The sequence below is a fragment of the Leuresthes tenuis genome, unplaced genomic scaffold, assembly GCF_036924035.1.
Source record: "Leuresthes tenuis unplaced genomic scaffold, fLeuTen1.0.hap1 SCAF_13, whole genome shotgun sequence".
Classification (NCBI taxonomy): Eukaryota; Metazoa; Chordata; class Actinopteri; order Atheriniformes; family Atherinopsidae; genus Leuresthes; species Leuresthes tenuis.
Genome location: NW_027325367.1, coordinates 33,534,491 through 33,548,425, shown reverse-complemented (window position 1 = coordinate 33,548,425; position 13,935 = coordinate 33,534,491). Strand labels below are relative to the sequence as shown.

Here is a 13,935-nt window from a genome sequence, read left to right as displayed (position 1 = left end):
TTGTGTCTTTTTTTTTGTTTTTCTAAACAGTAAAATGTCATTTCTCTCACATGAAACTTTGTTCTAGGCTTTTGTATTTCTTTTAAGAAGAGATGTTTGCTTGAGTAAAGCGACTCCTCCTAAGCAGAGTTTATTCTATTATTATTATTGAAGCTAACATTACTAATTGATTCAATTCAGTTTATTTATATAGCGCCAAATTACAACAAATGTCATCTCAAGCCACTTAAATAATATAATCCAATTCAAGCCAATTGGAATTCACATTTAGTTCTTAGGATTCAATGTAAATTTATAGTTATTGTGGAATAACGGGCACATAAGTGTTCTGCGTAAACTTGATCTCACAGAAGCATGTCTTGGTTCAAGAAAAAGCCTTCAGAATTAATTTCAAGAACACTGAACACTAATTTTTATTGAGTTTTCACATGTTTATCAGGCAAAAACAATGCAGCAAACAAGGTACAAGTTTGAGTACCAATGATGCCACTAACAGATGCTACTGTTCAGTCCACTGTTCCATTTAGCATCTGCTCAGCTGGTGTCGTGTCTCCTGAAAATGTTCCATTTTTCCCAGGTTTTTCAAATGCCTTCTTTTTTTAAATTCTCAACAGGTATGTCAATATTTCCATAACGGGGACAATTTCCAACCACTTTTGGAGTGTTCACATTGAGCCAGCTTCTGGTGACCGCTTTGTTACTTGCTGCGAGTAATACTTTAGTCAAGTACAGATCTTCTTTCATTACAACCGTCACAATATTCCCAAGATTACGTCACTGGACAGGTATTTGGAAGACATTTTTTACAACAGTTAACCAGTATACTCTCATTTTGGTACAATTCCAGAAGATGTGTGCATGGTCTGCCTCCACGCTCCCACATAATCATAATCTAATTTAGTTCTGCTTCCCATTTTGCTTTTATATAAAGTGTTGATTCCTTCCTGCTCCAGAGCTTGATAGAAAGCAGAGGTGGGCCGGGACCCCTTCTGTTATGAATCAGAAATAACGCCAATTGTCTTATTCATAATTTAATTTGACCTTCTTACTTTTGTTAAATAAGCTCTCAGCTGCAAGTATCTAAAGAAGTCTTTGTTTTTGAGGCTGTACTTTGTCTTTAGATCTTGGAAACTTGGAAGTTATCCACCTTCTGGTACTGTACATATTGCTGTGGCGCCTTTTTGTGTCCATTCTTTGAATGTTGGATCATACGTCCCTGGCTTAAACTTTAAATCGTACGCGAACCACCTCAGAGTGCATATATCCCTCTTAAGTTTGTATTTTCTTACAACAGTGCTCCACATTTCAAGTGTTAATGCTACTGTTGGGTTCATAGGATGTCTCAAAGCACCTATCAAATGTTTATCATTGAAGCCAAATCTCTTTTGTACCTCGTACAAGAATAACCAACTAACACTACCGAATGCTTTTTCGGCATCCAAACTAACCAGAATTGTTAAAAAAACAGGCTTTTTTGGGCACTATATAGAATATGGAGGGTTCTGCTAATATTATCGTGTGTTTGGCGACCTTTAATAAACCAGTTTGGTCTTCATCAATCAAATCTGGTATATGGGCCTCAAGTCTTTTGCAAATAATTGATGTAAATAAGTTGTAGTGTACATTTAAAAGTGACATCGGCCTATAGTTTTTGCAGTGTTCTTTATCTTTGCCTTCTTTAGGTATAACGGTAATAATCGCTTCCTTCCACAATGGGCCCCACACTCGTTAAGGGTCCAGTTAAAACAGGACAGAAGCAAAGATGTTTGCTCCTTCTGAAAGGTCTTTTCTGAAGTGTCCCTATCGCTACCTGGTGATTTGCTAGTCTTTAACCTACTAATTGCAGCTTGTAGCTCCTTAACTATAAATTCTGACGTAATAGTAATTCTGTGACTCACCAGTAGATGGCAGGTCTAGTGTGTTAAGAAAACTTGTTTTTTCATCAGCTGATAATGGTTTAGAATAGTTTCTTGTAGTATTCTTCAAATATTCTTTCTGTTTTATCTGGTTTGTGTGATGGTTGGTTTGAGGGTTCCTTATATTATGACTTGTGTTAAAGGGGAACTCCGGCATTCTTAAACCTAGACCTTATTTCTGGCATGAAATACGTTCATCGACTCACTGAGAACAGTTTGGTGAAAGTCGGCGTCCTTTGGAAGATATTTAGAAAAAACTCGCGATCGGCGTATATCCATACAATGGAGTGAACGGGGCTTAGACGATGCAGCCTCTAAATAAGGCATTATCTGTCTTTATTTCACCAATACTTTAAGAAGAATGAATGAATGAACGTGTGCTATAGCTCTGTTAGCTCATAGCTGCTGTTATGTGGCTACTTGCAGCTATAGGAGAGCTAATCTTCTCAAACCCCAGCTGGTCGAGGCGGATGGCCACCCTTCCTGGTTCTGGTTCTGCCAGAGGTTTCTTCCTGGTTCTGGTTCTGCCAGAGGTTTCTTCCTGGTTCTGGTTCTGCCAGAGGTTTCTTCCTGGTTCTGGTTCTGCCAGAGGTTTCTTCCTGGTTCTGGTTCTGCCAGAGGTTTCTTCCTGTTAAAGGGAGTCGTTCCTTTCCACAGTCCCTCAGGCTCAGGACGGGAGATTGGACTGAAGACAAGTTTCGGTGCAATCTGTTGGTTTCCTTAGCTAGGAAATTAATTTTTTGAATTAGCTCTATATGAATTAATTGGATTATGATTACAATGAATTGACTTCCAATTGGCTTGAATTGGACTATATTATTTAAGTGCCTTGAGATGACAATTGTTGTAATCTGGTGCTATATAAATAAAATTGAATTGAATTGAATTGAATTAACGAAGGGATTTTTACACAGGCACTCTACTGGGACCACTTCATCCACACGCCCCCCTGCAGCACAGTTTATTCGCTCCGTGCTCTGTGACAGTCGGCTAACTTCACACAGAGTTTGCTGCTCATAGTTTTGTGCAACATGATAGGATGTTTATCAAATTTTGACGATGTGAACAATGACTTTGAGTAAGATGGACGTTCTTACCGGAGTGAATGAGCTGTGCTGCAGCCATGCTGTGGATGAAGTGGTCCCAGTAGAGTGCCTGTGTAGAAATCCCTCCGTTTGCTCTCCTATAGCTGCAAGTAGCCAACAGAGTTTTTGAATTTAGCACGGGGAGCGCCGAGCATTCATCGGGGCATTAAGCCCCCTCCGCATCACTCACCGCTCTCCCTTGGCGCCGCTCACCGCTACGTTCACTTCTGCCTCTTCGCTCTCCTACATTGGAAATGAATGGCAACTGGCCACTTCCGTCGCTCGCTTTGCGTTCGGTGTGAATCCAGGGTCAGGCGGATCTCAGCCATTCACTCTGAATGGGCCGAAGATTGTATTGAGCTCGTACTTAGCAACTAAATCGTGTCATCATTAAAGCTTTTTCCCATGTCCCAGTGAGAGCCTGTTCTTCAGTCTGAGATGGGTGATGCAGACCAATGTGCAGTTTGAGTTTATAAAGTGTAAAAACCACCGACGATGTTGTCCTTGACCGTCGGACCATGTTTTAGCGTGCGCCTTATAATCAGATGAGCCTTATAGTGCGGAAAATACAGTAGACAGAATGAGGTACTGAACCGAGAGTATAGTCCCTTTCTAGTGGGTGTCGTTCTCTCACACATCGGTTAGTCCCATTTCCTGCACTGATGTATTAATAGACTTGGTTAGATGCTTCTTGCTTCTTTTTGGGCTCGTTGTATCTAGGTTATGGTTCATTACCACATTATAATCTCCCCCACAAATCAAAATGCCTTCACTTCCTATAGTAACCGTGTCAAACAGAGTTTTGAAAAAACATTTAGTACTTTCTGGGGGAGCGTATACATTGATCACTGTCACCATTGTGCTTTCTAGCTTTCCTTTAATTAATACAAGTCTCCCTTCATTGTCCGTAACTTCTTAAAGACATTCAACTTGAACTGCATTTGTGATAAGGATAGCCACTCCCCTCTTCTGGCTGGGTCTGTAGCTGCCATAAAATGTATTCCTTAAAGAATCCTGTGTTTAAACCCACGTTTACTGACTCCATTTTCTCCTTATGGCATTATAAGGGACTGAAATGTTTTGAGGATTTCTATAATTCAGTCTTCCACTCTCATCTTTTTAGATATTTCCAGGTGAGGAAGTGTGCTAAATCCTTTTCCCCAACTTCCCTCACCTTCAACCTAAGCAGCCAAGGGGTGAACTCCTACAGATGAATCCTTCACAAAGGTCTTTAATCTCTAAGGTTTACAATTCTATCCAGTCATATGATGAACGTTTAACAAAGGAGACTTGGGAGCGTGAGCTGGGATTGATTTTTGATGAATGCTGTTGGGAATCCGCACTGAAAGTCTTTCACAAAACCTCTGTTTGTGCCCGTGTGACCTTGATACAGTTTAAAGTTGTATTTGAATGCCATTATTGGGAAAACAAGATTGGGACAGATTTTCCCAAATATGGTAGATGTCTGTGACAGATGTGGACGCTCAGCCTGTAGTCTTACGCATATGTTTTCCTCTCGTCCAGCTCTGACGAACTTTTGGCTAATTTATTTCAATGCCATGTCTCAGGTACTCTTAGGACTATTCACACTTCACCACACACTGGCATTTTGGTCTTCCAGAAGACTATGTTCTAGTAAAGAATTGGAAGTAATAGCTTTTACCTCTGTAATTGCTAAACGCTACCACCTCCTGAAGTGGAAATCCACAGCAGCTCCTTCCAGCACACAATGGATCAAAGAGACTGTCATTTTTTTAAAGTAGAGAAAGTGCTGAGTACAGATAAAGTCATTGTAGTGGGTGACTTTAATATTCATGTAGATGTTGAAAATGACAGCCTAAATATTAACTTTAATTCTATATTAGACTCTATTGGATTTTCTCAAAGTGTTCACAGACCTACTCACTGCCTTAATCATACCCTTGACCTTGTGCTGACTTATGGCATTGAGAGTGAACAGTTAACAGTGTTCCCTTATAACCCTGTCTTGTCTGACCATTTTTTAATAACTTTTGAATTTACATTACTTGACTACACGGTTTCTGAGAAGAATTCTACATATAGAAGGTGTCTGTCAGAGAATGCTGTAACCGGATTTAAAGAGTTGATTTCATCATCCTTTTCTTCACTGCCATGTGCAGATATGACAGAGGACGGCTACCTAAATTTTACTCCAGTAGAACTTGACTCTCTTGTTGACAGCACTATAGCTTCAATGCGTACAACACTGGACAATGTTGCCCCTCTGAAAAGGAAGGTAATCAGTCAGAAGAGGTTGGCTCCTTGGTATAATTCACAGCTGCTTTAAAGCAGACTGCAAGAAAGCTGGAGAGACAGTGGCGTTCCTCTAATTTAGAAGAGTCTCAATTAGTCTGGAAAGATAGTTTAATAACGTATAAGAAAGCACTTCGTAAAGCTAGAACTGCTTATTACTCATTATTGATAGAAGAGAATAAGAATAATCCCAGGTTTCTTTTCAGCACTGTTGCCAGGCTGACAAAGAGTCCGAGCTCTGTTGAGCCATGTATTCCATTAACTCTCAGCAGTGATGATTTCATGAGATTCTTCATCAATAAAATGGTTTCTATCAGAGAGAAGATTGATGGAATCCTTCCCATTATTATCACTGATGTATCATCAAGTAGAGCAGCTTTAGAAGTATCTTTGGAACCTGAATTGTATTTAGACAGCTTCTGTCCAGTTGATCTTTCTGAGCTAACAACAGCAATAGTCTCTTCTAAACCATCAACTTGTATGTTAGACCCAATCCCAACCAGACTGTTCAAGGAGGTTTTCCCCTTAATTGACACTTCCATTTTGGATTTGATCAATCAGTCTTTGTTGATAGGATATGTACCTCAGACTTTTAAGGTTGCTGTAATTAAACCTTTACTTAAAAAACCTACTCTTGATTCAGAAGTGTTGGCTAATTATCGACCTATATCCAATCTCCCTTTTTTGTCTAAAGTTCTTGAAAAAATGGTTACAGTTCAACTTTGTGATCATTTAAATAGAAATAATCTGTTTGAAGAGTTTCAGTCAGGATTCAGAGTGCATCATAGCACAGAAACAGCACTGGTGAAAGTTACCAATGATCTCCTGTTAGCTTCTGATAGCGGACTTGTTTCTGTGCTTGTCCTGTTGGATCTCAGTGCTGCATTTGATACGATCGATCACAGCATTCTGTTACAGAGACTTGAACATGTTATTGGGATTAAAGGAACTGCATTAGGCTGGTTTAAGTCATATTTATCTGATAGATTCCAGTTTGTTCTTGTAAATGAAGAATCTTCCTCACACACCAGAGTAAGTCATGGAGTTCCTCAGGGTTCTGTGCTTGGACCGATTCTTTTTACTTTATACATGCTTCCATTAGGTAACATTATGAGACAGCATGGCATAAATTTCCATTGTTATGCTGATGATACTCAGCTGTACTTATCTATGAAACCAGATGAAACCAACAGGTTGGTCAGACTACAAGCCTGTCTTAAAGACATACAGACCTGGATGACTCAGAACTGTCTGCTTTTAAATTCAGACAAAACTGAAGTTGTTCTCTTTGGACCTGAGCGCTTCAGGGAGAAATTGTCTAGTTATATAGTTACTCTAGATGGTATTTCCTTGGCTTCTAGTTCTACAGTGAGGAACCTTGGAGTTATTTTTGACCAGAATTTATCATTTGACGCACATATAAAACAGGTTTCTAGGACTGCCTTCTTTCACCTTCGTAATATTGCTAAAATCAGGAACATCCTGTCTCAGGGTGATGCAGAGAAACTAGTTCATGCATTTGTTACATCAGGATTGAACTACTGTAATTCCTTATTATTGGGCTGTCCCACATATTCTCTGAAAAGCCTCCAGCTGATCCAAAATGCTGCAGCCAGAGTTCTGATGAGAACTAACAGGAGAGATCATGTTTCTCCAGTTTTAGCTTCTCTTCATTGGCTCTCTGTTAAATTCAGAATAGAATTTAAGATTCTTCTTCTCACTTATAAAGTTCTTAATGACCGAGCTCCATCATATCTTAAAGATTTAATTGTAAGATATTTTCCAAACAGAGCACTTCGCTCCCAAACTGCAGGTTTACTTGTTGTTCCCAGAGTTTCTAAAAGTAGAATGGGAGGTAGAGCCTTCAGTTATCAGGCCCCTCTCTGTGGAATAAGCTGCCAGTAAATGTCCGGGAAGCAGACACCCTTTCCACTTTTAAGATTCGGCTTAAAACTTTTTGATAAAGCTTATAGTTAGGGATGGCTCAGGTAATCCTGAAACATCCCATAGTTAAGCTGCTACAGGCTTAGACTGCTGGGGGACCTCATCTGTCACACCTTTCCTCACTTTGCTCTCTTTTTCCCCCTGATTAATTTCACAATTGATTTTATGTACATGTGACATTATTGTGGTTATTAACCTATGTTTCCCTGTTCCAACAGATATCCTTTGAATGGTGTTATGGTGTTTTTCCCCCCTCTTTTCCCTCTTTTCTGTCTTCTCAAACCCCAGCTGGTCGAGGCGGATGGCCACCCTTCCTGAGTCTGGTTCTGCCAGAGGTTTCTTCCTGTTAAAAGGGAGTCGTTCCTTTCCACAGTCGCCACAGGCACGCTCAGGACGGGAGATTGAACTGAAGACACGTTTCGGTGCAATCTGTTGGTTTCCTTAGCTAGGATATAAATTTTTTGAAATGGCTCTATAAGAATTAATTGGATCATGATTACAATGAATTGAATTCCAATTGGCTTGAATTGGACTATATTACTTAAGTGCCTTGAGATGACAATTGTTGTAATCTGGCGCTATATAAATAAAATTGAATTGAATTGAATTGAATTGAAAAGAGATATTCAACAAGGGGAAATTTGAGAAGATTCTACAATAAATGGCTACCATTTATGGACAATATAACCCCTCCCACACACACTCCCTCCCTTTTCCCCCTCTTTCTTTTACTATTATTTATGTAATTTCCCTGTTTATGTGGACAGTTTAATCATTTCATACAGATTATGTCTAAAATACTTTTTTCATTGTATAGTCTATTTAGCTTGTTTTTTTGCTGTCCTCGTTTGTTCTTGAAATATAATAATATACAAATCTAAATCTAAGGGTGTATACAAACATGTTTAATGTCCACACCAATGTATACGGATATATGTAAGGGCATCAATAAAAATATTAAACTGAGAAATGGAACAGACTGAAGGCTCCATAGGTCTGAGACCACCTGCATCTCTTTTTAGGTTGAAACCAAGCGATTTCCCCCTTTTTGCTTTCATGTCATTAGCACTTGAGTTGCACAGCTTTGTTCAAACGGTGTATATCGTGTAATCTCTGCACCACCTGACAATTTTCTGAGAACAACTTTGTGATGTTAGACATTTTTGTCAAGCCCCGTCCCCGGAAATGTAAATCTGAGTTGAGATCAGGTGACGAGGAAAAACTGCCCGCTACCCTTGGTCTTTAAGCTGTTCTTTAAAGCTTTGAGGTGGGTTTGGGCTCATCATGCTGCTGCAGCATGGATCTTTCTTCACAGAGATTTCAACAAGCTGCTTCTCCTCAATCAGCAGGAAGTTGATGTACTGTCTGTGTGATCAAGTGGGACAGCAGCATCAGAGCCAGAGCCAGAGACTCAAAGAAACTGCAGAAAGTGGTAAAGTAGGCTGGCTCTGTGCAGCCAGGGGGCTACTCCGGAGCTGATTATACAAAAAACAACACTGAGCGTCCTCTTCATAGCATTATGTTGAAACAGCAGAGTGTAATCTGATCTTAATCTTAATCTTATTAGTTTGAGTTTAAATTCAGAAGCTAGTTTTTTCATAATCAGTTTGAGGCTTATTCAGCTTCCATGAACAAAAGAAAGATACAGGTGGTCCTTCCTGCCAGCAGCAATAACTGTTTATTATTAAAAGCTTATAATGATTGCTTGATAAAATACTGCAACTATAACATATCCTTTTGGAATGCATAAAGTAATTTTTCATTTCATTTCATGAATGACTGCTGCACAAGCTTCTGATCAGAGGGCCAAATTCACCAGAGTGTCTGAACACTGCCTCACTGAAAGGATCCAGCTGAAAGGAATCTGACCTCTGACAGCCCAGCACTGCTGGATGGCCCAGAACTTTCTCCAACTCAGCAACTCTAAATTAGAAGTCATACTGTTTACTCCATCCAATTCCATCATTCCTATCAAAAATGCCCACGGTCCCCTCGCCTCAAATGTTAGTTGAGTTATATTTGATTTGGATCTCACCTTTCAAACTTGCATCAATGAAATTGTCCAATCCCGTCTCCTCCATCTACGTACCATTTAAATAATTAAATCACTGCTCCCACTCTCCGTCCTGGAGACACTCTTTCCCTCATTCACATTTTCAAGACTCGACTACTGTGATTCACTTCTGTCCAGCATAAACCAAAAATCACTCTCCCGTCTCCGACGGGTCCAGAATGCAGCAGCTGGGCTTCTCACTGGTTTTAACAGACGACTTTGCATCACCCCAATCCTGGCTTCACTCCACTGGCTCCCTGTGTGTTTTAGAATTGATTTTAAGATTTTACTGATCACCTTTGAAGCCCGACTGGGTCTGGCCCCTAGCTACATAGCTGACATGCTCCTTTGACATGCACTTTGCTCCCAAACTGCAGGTTTACTTGTTGTTCCCAGAGTATGAGTAAGTAGAATGGGAGGTAGAGCCTTCAGTTATCAGGCCCCTCTCTTGTGGAATAAGCTGCCAGTAAATGTCCGGGAAGCAGACACCCTTTCCACTTTTAAGATTAGGCTTAAAACTTTTCTTTTTGATAAAACTTATAGTTTTGGCTCAGGTAATCCTGAAACATCCCATAGTTAAGCTGCTATAGGCTTAGACTGCTGGGGGACCTCATCTGTCACACCTTTCCTCACTTTGCTCTCTTTCCCCCTGTTTAATTTCTCAATTGATTTTATGTCCATGTGACATTATTGTGGTTATTAACTTGTGTTTCCCTGTTCCAACAGATATCCTTTGAATGGTGTTATGGTGTTTTTCCCCCCTCTTTTCCCTCTTTTCTGTCTTCTCAAACCCCAGCTGGTCGAGGCGGATGGCCACCCTTCCTGGTTCTGGTTCTGCCAGAGGTTTCTTCCTGGTTCTGGTTCTGCCAGAGGTTTCTTCCTGTTAAAGGGAGTCGTTCCTTTCCACAGTCCCTCAGGCTCAGGACGGGAGATTGGACTGAAGACAAGTTTCGGTGCAATCTGTTGGTTTCCTTAGCTAGGATATTTATTTTTTTTGGCTCTATATGAATTAATTGGATTATGATTACAATGAATTGAATTCCAGTTACATAAGTGCCTTGAGATGACAATTGTTGTAATCTGGCGCTATATAAATAAAATTGAATTGAATTTTAAATCACTTCTTAAAACCCATTTTTACACTTGCTTTTATGTGATTTATTTGGTCCTGTTTGGCCCTCTGTTGCTTTGTTGTCTGTCAAAGCACTTTGTTAACCCAGTTTTTAAAGGTGCTATACAAATAAAAGTTTTTTATTGTTAAATAGATATATTAATGTGGCTGCTGCTCTGACCTTTAGAGACCTTTAAACCTGCAGAGCCTTAAATATTCTTATTTTATCCATCTAAACTTGATGTGTTTTAAATGTTTCTGGCTAATTGAAATTCTGGGAACGTTGTCATGGTTTCCAAACCCTGCGAGTCTGTCTTTCTGCTTGTCAGTCATTTAATCTATTAATAGCAGATGAGAAGGGGAGGTCAGGGCTGTTCTAACGGCGGTAAACGAGCTGCTGAAGGGAGGAACATCAGTGTCTGTGGCACTGCTTTTTATTACAGGTCCTTCAGACTCCCTGCAGGCTGCTACAGCAGGATGTTGTCTGTGTGTCGGTACGTTGATGACGGCGTCCAATGAGCTGCAGGATACGACAGAGCTCCGCCCCTCCGCGCGCTCTATTTATAATAGTGCAACAGCCGCTTTTTGACAGTTACACATGCTGCTCACCAGAAACCACAGCCTCACCTGATGGATGCACTGTGCTGACTGGAAGGCAGCCGTTACTCAGAGCATCCTGTGTTTTCCTGGGCTGTCAGAAACACCTCCTGCTTGTAAAAATATATAAAAATATACCAAAGTGACAGAAAAACAATGACAGAGGAGAACGGGATATCAGAGGGAGATGCAGCCTTTTCAAAAGAGATGCTCGCCGAGGAGAAAAGCGAGAACACGGACCGCAAAGTGAGCTTAACGGAGAAACGCTCCTCTCTGACAGCGGAGGAGGCCGAGTTCGTCCACCCGGAGGGCGGCTGGGGTTGGGTGGTCATGCTGTCTTCCATGTGGTGCAACGGCTCCGTGTTCGGGATCCAGAACGCTTTCGGAATTCTGTTCCTGTCCCTGCTGCGGGAGTTCGGCTCCGAGGAAGACGAAGACCTCCGCTTCAGGACATGTGAGTACAGCTGAACTTCACCTCAGAAGCTCTCTGCTCTCCTGGACTTTAGTCCTGAGACGTTGAGGACTTTGTCGCGGAGTTGAACCAGCGACCCTGGCGCCGCTTACCGTCAGGTGTCCCGCTTCATTCCCCCTGTTAGACCACTCTTTGAGCAGCTGCAGTAAGTTAGCTAACCCCAGCCAGGGGGGGTAATATGATCTGTAGCTTCCCGCTGAGAACGACGACAACTCAAACAGACAGTAAAATGGTTGAATATGGGCTGTGAAGGTAACGGCTGTCGCTACTGTACCAGAGGGAAAATATGGGAGCTGCTCAGAAACAGAACACATCCTCACTGACTGTTGCATCGACCTTAAGAAATCCCCCAGCGGCTGAAGGACGGCGGGGGGTCTCAGTCAGTAGATGCTGACTTTCTCACAGGTTGCTTGGTCGTGTACGTGTGGAGATGAGTGACAGAAACCACATCTTTCTCTGCCTTTACCTCAGTTTGTACATCACCATGTGGAGGGGGTGGTTACACCGGGGAAACCCCTTCTCTGTGTGTGCGTGCGTGCGTGTGTGCGTGCGTGTGGGAATATGTGGTGGACTGACCCCATGAAGAACGAGCTGGTGCTGTGAGTGGAACCACCTGTTGGCACCGCTGAGCATGTAAGAGTAGAAGTGCATGAAAAAGTATTTGTCCATCTCCTGAATATTTCACGCACACATGCACGCACACACACGCGCGCACACACACACACTGTCTTGTTGGCTGTTGCTGATCTAATTGGACTCATTCTGGTGATATCAGCAGCTTCTGCTTTTAAAGGCACAAATAGAACCAAGAAAATAAAAGAAAAGTATCATACATGCATTCCTAAGGGTGTACATAGAGCTAAGGGTGTACATAGATCTAAGGGTGTACATAGATCTAAGGGTGTACATAGATCTAAGGGTGTACGTGGATCTAAGGGTGTACGTAGATCTAAGGGTGTACATAGATCTAAGGGTGTACATGGATCTAAGGGTGTACATAGATCTAAGGGTGTACATAGATCTAAGGGTGTACATAGATCTAAGGGTGTACATGGATCTAAGGGTGTACGTAGATCTAAGGGTGTACATAGATCTAAGGGTGTACATAGAGCTAAGGGTGTACATAGATCTAAGGGTGTACATAGATCTAAGGGTGTACATAGAGCTAAGGGTGTACATAGATCTAAGGGTGTACATAGATCTAAGGGTGTACATAGATCTAAGGGTGTACATGGATCTAAGGGTGTACATAGATCTAAGGGTGTACATAGATCTAAGGGTGTAAATAGATCTAAGGGTGTACATAGATCTAAGGGTGTAAATGGATCTAAGGGTGTACATAGATCTAAGGGTGTACATGGATCTAAGGGTGTACATAGATCATAGGGTGTACATAGATCTAAGGGTGTACATGGATCTAAGGGTGTACATGGATCTAAGGGTGTACATGGATCTAAGGGTGTAAATAGATCATAGGGTGTACATAGATCTAAGGGTGTACATAGATCTAAGGGTGTACATGGATCTAAGGCTGTACATAGATCATAGGGTGTACATAGATCTAAGGGTGTACATAGATCTAAGGGTGTACATAGATCTAAGGGTGTACATGGATCTAAGGGTGTACATAGATCTAAGGGTGTACATAGATCTAAGGGTGTAAATAGATCTAAGGGTGTACATAGAGCTAAGGGTGTACATAGATCTAAGGGTGTACATAGATCTAAGGGTGTACATAGATCTAAGGGTGTACATAGAGCTAAGGGTGTACATAGATCTAAGGGTGTAAATAGATCTAAGGGTGTAAATAGATCTAAGGGTGTACATAGATCTAAGGGTGTAAATGGATCTAAGGGTGTACATAGATCTAAGGGTGTACATGGATCTAAGGGTGTAAATAGATCATAGGGTGTACATAGATCTAAGGGTGTACATGGATCTAAGGGTGTAAATAGATCATAGGGTGTACATAGATCTAAGGGTGTACATAGATCTAAGGGTGTACATGGATCTAAGGGTGTACATAGATCATAGGGTGTACATAGATCTAAGGGTGTACATAGATCTAAGGGTGTACATAGATCTAAGGGTGTACATGGATCTAAGGGTGTAAATAGATCTAAGGGTGTACATAGAGCTAAGGGTGTACATAGAGCTAAGGGTGTACATGGATCTAAGGGTGTACATAGATCTAAGGGTGTACGTAGATCTAAGGGTGTACGTAGATCTAAGGGTGTACATGGATCTAAGGGTGTACATAGATCTAAGGGTGTACATAGATCTAAGGGTGTACATGGATCTAAGGGTGTACATAGATCTAAGGGTGTACATGGATCTAAGGGTGTACATAGATCTAAGGGTGTACATGGATCTAAGGGTGTACATAGATCTAAGGGTGTACATAGATCTAAGGGTGTACATAGATCTAAGGGTGTACATGGATCTAAGGGTGTACATAGATCTAAGGGTGTACATAGAGCTAA

At 41.2% G+C, this 13,935-nt stretch overlaps 1 protein-coding gene across 1 annotated transcript in view; it reads left to right on the top strand.

The window, feature by feature from the left end:
* Positions 1 to 10,989: 10,989 nt before the first annotated feature.
* slc16a10 (solute carrier family 16 member 10) overlaps positions 10,990 to 13,935 on the top strand; it is a 39,464-nt gene continuing 36,518 nt past the window's right edge. The window contains exon 1 of the mRNA XM_072362817.1: positions 10,990 to 11,434. Within this exon, the coding sequence (XP_072218918.1) occupies positions 11,137 to 11,434 (298 nt within the window). The 5' untranslated portion in view covers positions 10,990 to 11,136. The remainder of the gene's footprint in view (positions 11,435 to 13,935) is intronic.